The 8,345-nt window shown below is 45.9% G+C and overlaps 1 protein-coding gene across 1 annotated transcript in view; it reads left to right on the top strand.

The window, feature by feature from the left end:
• The first annotated feature begins 297 nt into the window (after window positions 1–297).
• Window positions 298–8,345, top strand: part of znf827 (zinc finger protein 827) — a 46,148-nt gene continuing 38,100 nt past the window's right edge. The window contains exon 1 of the mRNA XM_080837237.1: window positions 298–526. Within this exon, the coding sequence (XP_080693363.1) occupies window positions 484–526 (43 nt within the window). The 5' untranslated portion in view covers window positions 298–483. The remainder of the gene's footprint in view (window positions 527–8,345) is intronic.

The following is an 8,345-nucleotide window of genomic DNA, read 5'->3' as shown; positions in this document are numbered from 1 at the left end:
TGTTAACAGTAAGACTGTAAGGTGTACAGTGAATTTTCAATTTGCATTTTATTTTAATTTGTTAGGATATACCTTAGAACCATAGGGGCTGCTTGCCCTTCTCTCCGGCGCTAGCTGTATAGCTAGCGGGCGAGCTCTATGTGTGAGTGTGTGTATGTGTGAGACAGAGGGAGAGAGAGAGAGAGCGCGAGAGAGGGAGAGGGAGTGTGTGTGTGCTCTGCTGTTGCTGCCCTTTGATCCCTGCATTAGTGTTAGTTAGGGGCTCAGAGACACACACTTACACAGAGAGCAGCCATAGTCAAGACACGGCAACAACAGCACCTCCTCCACCGTTCCCTATTCCCAACAATACTTTAAAACGGAGGACAGCCAGGTGCACGATAAGTCCCTGCCACCAGGCTCTCTCGCAAAAAATTCAATGGAAAAAGACCTTTTTTCTTCTTACCCCTAAACAAGAAGGAGAATGTGATAAAACGGGGGAAAATGCCAAGGAGGAAGCAGGAGCAACCTAAGCGCCTGCCTTCACGTAAGTCGATTTCTTGATTCGTGCGATTTTGACGGTTCTCCGTGTGTTTTGCGCAGTAGTTTAGGGTTAAAGAGGTGAAGCAGACAAAGGCACGGCGTAGGTTATTTCTCCTTTTTTAGGTCTGTGCTAGGCAGCCATGTTGGCGATGAGAGGCTAGTCAGCGAGTGCAGTAGCGGTGGCTTTAATAGTAGATAATCGATAAAGGTCCCGTTCCGCCAAAAGGTTGCGGTCAGTTTGCTTGTGTACTGGCTCTATACGCCTTTATAGCGGAGCGTTTTAGTGTATCTGTCCGTCTGACGGAGTCTCTCGTTCGCGAAAGAGAAAGGGGAGGTTCTGAGATTCTGGCCGCAATAAAATGAAGGGTCAGGCGGATCAGACAAGGCAGACTCGGGCTTCCATGCCCCTGCCTCGCTAGCTTCAGCGCTATTAGCTCGTCAACTTAATTCTTTATTAAACGCATTCGCACAACTTTCTACCATGTTGTGTTAAAGGACCTCTTGATTTGTTCGCGCAATGGTTTCCTTCTTATGTCGAGATATTTGCGAGTGTCAAGATTTTAAGCTGAGGTATTTTCTTCCACCCCTCCCAGTTCAGTGGGGTTCATGTCTGCAGGCTGCCTGTGTCAAAGCCATGGTCGGTCACCTGAAGTTCATGGTTTTTCCTTCCCTTTGCAGCCATTCATTGCAGACAGACTACGATCAATAACACAGGCACAGAGGCAAATTGTACTCCTTGTAGCGAACATGAAGTGCGACACACACCTCACGGCTCTCCTCGCTTGATACTATACTCAGTGGAACCAGAAATCACCATTTGTGTTCAATTGACCCGGTGTAGCTAGGATGAAGATTGTGCTTTTATCAGTTCAGCAATGAGAAGGCGCAATTCCTCATGTTTACCACTAGAGGATCCCTACTCGTCAACGGGAGGAAATTGACCAGAGGAATTACTTCAAATATATAATTGTCGTTAAGAATACGGTGCAAGTGGCGGTTTCCTAGGTGTAGCTAATAAATAGAGTTTTGTCCATGTATAATTAAGATTTTTTTGGGGGGAGATGAGTGAACTCTACTGTCTGTTTTTGAGTTATGAGCCATAACCAGGGGTTTTGGGGGGAACCTTATTATCATAGTCCTACTGTATAACACTGGCATTAAGTTTGGTCTAGCCTTGAGGTCTACATTTATGCTGAGGTCCGAGCTTAGCCTCTACCAGCGAACCAGGCTCGAAAGTGACCTTTTGTCTGGATTCTGTTCTGAAAAGCTTGTGTCTGCCTAGTTTTTGTTCTTGAGAGCAGGTCTTTTGGAAGTGTGGCATTACACCTGTGCTATACTTCCCAAATGCTTTCCCTGCTGCAGGACATCTGGATGATGTCTGATAGGTGCCATGCACTTTAGGCTGTTTGGCAGTTCAGAGAAGTGACCGTAGTGTACTTCAACAGAACACCAAATAGCTAAATTGGTAATTGGCTCATTGGTATTGAGCTTGTATACAAAATAGATAGGCTACTATGGCCTATCGGAACTATCCACGTCTTTTTGCAGGCATTTAAAATTTGCCTGTAACATATCCTGTCATCTAAAAACATGTGACATGGGTCATCTAGGCCTGCACAAAAATGTTTTCTGTTAAATGAAACAAGTCACAGAACCCTGGCTGCTGTTGTGCCAGCAGTTTGACAGTTGTGTGACAGCAGAATCTGCCTCTGTTTACGTGTTTTTTTGCTCTATAGCCCAGTACAGGGAAATGGAAATGGATATTTCCAGACTAGTTCATTTGGTAATTTGTTTCCAGTTGAACTATTTGGGGAAATAAATGAAAAAAATTCAGCTTCATTCATAAAAGGAAATAGTCAATGGTATATTTATCCTTCGAAAATGGTTCTGTCCTTCAGGAAGAAATCCCAGTCCTGTGCAGCACTAAAAGTTTAGACAGAGATTCAACTGGCCTCACAGGTGTTCAGGAAGTGGTTGAATTGGAAGCTCAATATTGTGAAGGTCTTTGTGTAGTTTTTTCTCAACCTCAAAGGTGATTCGAGGTTAGGGTCTTGCCACATTTTTCTCCAGCCCCCTGCCCCACCATCTCCCCACCCATCGCATTCTTTGTTTTTGTGGACAGTCGCCATTTTGAGGAACCACAGAGTCTTTTATTACAGTGAAGGTTAAGCTCTGACCTTTGCCATCAGCTAAAATGTCCTCCTCTGGGAGGGAAGACATTTTTCCTTTCAGACGGATGCGTGGTTATCTGCATTTGAAATGGAGGGATGAATTTTCAAGCTGTATATGGATACTGCATCTGCCCCCCCCCCCCCCCCCCCCCCCACCTCTAAACACCGGTGGGGCTGAGTGGTGAAGCTCTCTCTTTCTCATTCCCTCCCTCTCTCCCTCCCTTTCTCTCTCAGTACCTTACCGTAATGGTAGGTCACTGGCATCCTTCCACTCCACTATGATTATAATGACCTTGGCTGGGCCGGGGCTTGAAAACATTGGATTAAGGGGAAAGGAAAATGAGGGGAGGTTTCCATTTCGCCCTTGGCATCCCATTTTGTTGGAAATAAGTGCCAAAAAGCTAACCTCTTCCCAACAGGACCCCCCCCTCCCCCCCATGCCCTGACCGGCCTGATCAGGCTCCTACACGGTGTCTGCTCATCGGAGGTCAAGCGAGTAATGATGCTCAATCTTGTACTTGTATATGAAATCCACCATGGGAGCTATAGTGTAGAAAAAGCATCTACATCTCAAGTGTGAGACAACTGTCAGATGTTAGTACTGTTACTGTAACAACACAAAATTGTCTGTTTGGAAGTAAAAGACTTCTTCTTTTAAGCTTTAGCATACTCATAACATGATGGAAGAACTGAAACATGTCCCCGTTTTGTTTCATTAACACATATAATTACAAGTGGAGGTGAATTTAAAAAAATCTGGTACCAGAGTTGGAGCTGTTGTGCAGAGTGGGTGGTCTTGTGATATCCAGTCTCATGCTGATAGCATGGCTTCACTGCTGGCAGTAATTACAAAAAGCTAATCTAACAGAAAGGTTGACCCCTCAAAAGCCAGTGCTTGCTGAAACTGTTTGCATATTTGAGGTTAAAATAAGGTTTTCCTAATATTTATTTACACATATTTATAATTATTTTTTAAAAATATTTCAATTGATCCATCTTTACTTTGATTGCAGTATCTTGAGTGGCGGTGAATTATAACCTATTTGTTTTCTTGCCTTTTGTGGAATTTCTCATCACTGAGAAACCAACATGCCTATAATATTCCTTTGATTTGTATCAGTTTAAAAAGCTGACAGAGAATAACTGATTGCCAGTGGATGCACACCTAGGAAGTCGAGGAAAGGGGGGAAAAAAATCTCCAAAAAGAAATCTTAACACAGCCCTTCAACCAGACCATCTCAGTCAATTCCCATGTGGAATAGTGCCTGGGCGCACTAACGATTTTCCGCATGTTGACAAGTCACAACATGGAGATCTACAGCACGGAGAGCAGCCCTTTGGCTACAGCCGAGGCCCTACACTGAGTAATAACCCTCTCGCAGGAGTAGCAGGCATTCTGCTGGCAGTCGTTCACAAGGAACAGCTCGCTGGTTCAGCTGGGGAGACTGGTGGAGTGCAGTAGGATGGGGGGAGCGGCGGGGGTTAGCAGCAGCTCAAGAGCTTGAGGCGCTTTCTCTGTTGTTGTACCACACAAGTGCATCCAGCCCCTCCAGGACAGGCCTTTCACACGCCCGCCACGGATGCAATGGCAACGGCGCACATAGGGGGACTGAGCTGCGAAGTCTGAGAGAGCTGGAGCCATCAGGCTGTGCCAGAGCCAGACGGGCCTCACTAAACACGGGTGTGATTTATTAGCCAGCTTTCTCTCCGTGTGTGTGTGTGTGTGTGTGTGTGTGTGTGTGTGTGTGTGTGTGTGTGTGTGTGTGTGTGTGTGTGTGTGTGTGTGTGAGAGAGTGTGTGTATGTGTACGTGTGTGTGTGTGTGTGTGCCCGGGCGCGCCTGCCTCACAGACTTCAAAGGAAAGATGGGAATGACTGAAGAGAGACTTGAAGCAGTCCCACTTACTCCACTGTAGAGAATGAAGTCTTTGGGACAGTTGTCCGTAGCTGTTTTCAGACATGGACTAGAACCCTGAACCAAATCCGTTAGACTGGACATTAAACAGACTTTGCTATGCCAGCTCCCTAGTACAAAGTCCGTGTAATGTCCGATTGAAAGTGTGAATACAGCAGGTTATTGTCCGGAGAATTCAAAGCAAGTGAGTGGGTGTGTTCACACCTCTCACCGCATGGACAACACAGGAGAGAGACAAACTGAACGGCTTCCGTTTATTTGCAATGACAGCTGGTGATTACAGGGACAAGAATCAAGAGTAAAGCTTAAACTTCGATTCATGCCACAAGCACCCAACATTAGCTACTTAGCTATAACTAGCTAGCTAGCTGAACTTAACAGCAACCCTTTCTGACGAATTCAGATGTAATTTCAATGCAATTCAAGAAAAACATAGTTTGTTAGTTACGTAGCTAGTAGTTGCTGCTACAACTAGTAGCATTGTCTAGTCTACTTGTTTAGTTTCGTAACCTGGTAACCATGAACTAGCAGCAAGAGTTTGTCTCTCTCCTGTGAAGTTATAATAAACCACCCAACATATTTCCAGTAGGTGGGAACGTGTCGGACACGGACAATCTGCAGTTGTGTGCTATAGGCCTATGTGTGAAAGGGCAACTTCGGACAATGTCTGGATCTGACTCTCTTGACATTGACTGGAGTTCATATGAGATAACAGCTCTTGAGTAACAGTGCATTTTTGGATTTTCTATGGACCTGAATATGTGCATGAATTTACTGCAGAGTGCCAAATTGGGCACCATTTCTAAGAGCCTCTTATCTTTATGGATGTACTCATTACTGCACACACATTCTAGCTTCTCTCCCTTGTGCAGAATCAATGAAGATGCCTTGGATTGCCATATCACCTAGCTATTCTGAGCTCTCACTAGTCTGGGCTTAATTTCACCAATGAGTTCAACTTGCAGAATATCTTGTGTTTATATTGAGAGATATTAAAATGCCAGGGCAAAGGCAGTTATATATAGTAGTGGGATGCTAAGGTATTGACAGCTTTCAGGGGAACTGATGTAGCCTATAACCAGAGGGAGAGAAGGGTTTGGCTGCTCAGTAAAGGGCAAGTTGTTATATTCATGAAATAATCTGTGTAAAAGCCATTGTCAATGGTGAACGGGATAATGTTTTGGGGGAGGTGGGGGACTCTTCACTGGCTCTTCACTTCGCTGATGAACATGTTGTCTTGTTTTCAGTGCTTATGGCCTTGCACTGTAGAGATGCACTGTAATCTTTTGGTAGACACAACTGTAGGACCTATCTGGTTGTTAATGTATTCAGTGGTCAGTGCAAAGACATGATATGTATTACTGTTTGAATGTTTATATGTTGTTTTTCAGCGTGGTGATTTAAGTGTCTGTATCGTTGTGTTTTGGAAGAAACCGTTTATAGAGGGACCATGTTGGTTCAGGTTGTCGTGTCCGTAGTCCTTCTCATTCCAGGATTTGGTCCGTGGCAGATGTATTTGCACTTCCTCAATAAGGTTTTTTAGATTAGTGCAAATCCCTTTTTTTTGAAACGTTTAAAAGCCCCATTTGGCATGCAGACCAGACTGTTGTGTTGTAGGGGTCCGCTGCAGTCAGCCCACCCTCCCCTGCCTGCCTCTCCTCGCCCTCGTAAGTCATTTTGACGTGGACTTTTCGGTTCAGTGAGTGGGCTTTTGCCGCCGCACTCAGAACTGCACTGTGAGGGGCAGGCCTTGGTGACCCCTCAAAAACCTAAGATGAGGTCATCACAAAATGTCTGACTGCCCCCACCCACCCACCCACTATGTCACAGAGATGGTTGTCATAGTAATCATTTCTCTCCCAGCGGACAGTGAAATCCCGGGGGAATGCCTCTGAATAAGACAAACCTAGGTAATTGTGATAAAATGAAAATGATTGACTGGCTGAAACAAAAACAAATATGATTGTTTTTTCCCCCCATGGCATCACAGTCCCACCAACAGAACACCACTGTACCAAATGACAGTCTCTTTGTGGTGAAGTGCGTAGATATCTGGTGGTGTTGTCTTTTCTTTTACTTTTTGAAAGCCAAGATGGGTATCGCGGTGACACAGAGCAGCGTGGCTGAACAATAGCTGGCTGAGCGTGGGCCACCCTGGCCAGCGTTTAACATGGAGATTGGAAAAGGAATCAGCTCTTGGCCTCTCATGGCCCTGCATGTAAATGAGGGCAGCCTCCCCTGCGGGGCTTACAATTCTCTCTCCCCCACCAACCTTTTTTTTAATGGCTGCAAGCTGCCCCCCACCCTCCTTCTGTTCCTCGGGAAGAAACCGGGACCAATCCTGATTAGTGTCCCTGTCTTGACTGACAGGCTCGAATCCAAGCAGGCACTGCCGCGGGCACTCCGGCCAAGCTGCTGTCACACCAATACTGCTATAAAAAAAGCCATCTTTTTTGTCCCTCCTCTCACACTAAGCAATAGCCCCCCCCCCCCCCCACCCCATTCTTTCTATCTCCCCCTGTCTCTGCCTGTCTTTCTCTCTCCGGGTGGCTGGGTAGTCAAGCTTGGCTGCATCTTGGGCTGCGCTAGTGGGACGAGTGTGATTTACAGTTGCTGGAGAGAGAGGAGGGGAGCGGAGAGAGAGAAAGGGCGCATGAGAGGCGATGTGAGAGAATCTGAGTGAGTGAGTGAGTGAGCGAGAGGGAGAAAGAGAGAGAGAGAGAGAGAGAGAGAGAGAGAGAGAAAGAAAAAGAAAAAGCTCCCCTGGTGCCTTTGGATTGTGGCACACCATGTACCATGTCTGGCTGAGTGGGCAGCACTGGTGTGAACGCGTGGTGGCATTAGCGTCATAGCACCCACTGCAACCTACCTCAGCATCCTGTCCCTCTGCTCTACATGCCTCCAGCTAGACTAACATCGGCTTCCTGTTGTCTTGCTGTGAGCCACCGATGTTATAACACTACCCCTTAGATTAGAAGAAGCTCTTGAGACACTGATGGGGGCAAGGTTTTTTTATCGTATGGCATTTGTGTTGTCTAATTTGATTGAAAAACCAGTGCATGACAGAAATGGCCTATATATGAAGTGTTTTTTTCAATATAGTGTATATATAAAGCCTATGCGTTCTACATGGATCTGTTTCTATGGATGTTTCTGTTGGTGGTGTTCTGCTGCCAGAAGCAGACTTCTCATCACAGAATATGGAACCCATGTGTCTCACATGCCGTAGTCGCAGTGCTCTTTGATGACACATCTGAGATTATGAGTGTTCTTGGTCCTGTGTTTTTTTTTTTCTTTCGTTTGTCTAAAAATGGAAGGGGAAAAATAAACGCGAGAGCAGAAAAAGGTCGCTCCATCTGCGGAGAGGAATTTCAGAGGTCTGGGGGCCGAAGCCGTCTCATTCTCTTCCAAGAACACTTCTCCTTCCTGTTTCACCTCTGGCTCGCTGCCCAAAGTGCCCACAGTCTGCCGAGGCCAAGCCCAAAATACACAGATGGTAATATGTAGTACACTTCACCACGACATCTCCAGCCATTATATATAGCAAAGGGCCATGCTGAGAGGGTAGTCTCGCTGTGGGAGAAATATGGCCCGTCCAAGGCCTCTGTCTGTTCTGTTAGACGGTGCCAGGGAGTTTAAAAGCTTGGGATTGATGCTCCTGTGGATTGCAGATAAATATGACTTGGATTTTAGGGAGATTGCGAGGGGAAAATGTAATTGTAAAGCCCATGGAAACAA

The sequence above is a fragment of the Sprattus sprattus genome (assembly GCF_963457725.1).
Source record: "Sprattus sprattus genome assembly, chromosome: 4".
Taxonomy (NCBI): domain Eukaryota; kingdom Metazoa; phylum Chordata; class Actinopteri; order Clupeiformes; family Clupeidae; genus Sprattus; species Sprattus sprattus.
The sequence above is the reverse complement of the archived record's forward strand: the minus strand, read 5'-3'. Positions and strand labels throughout refer to the sequence as shown.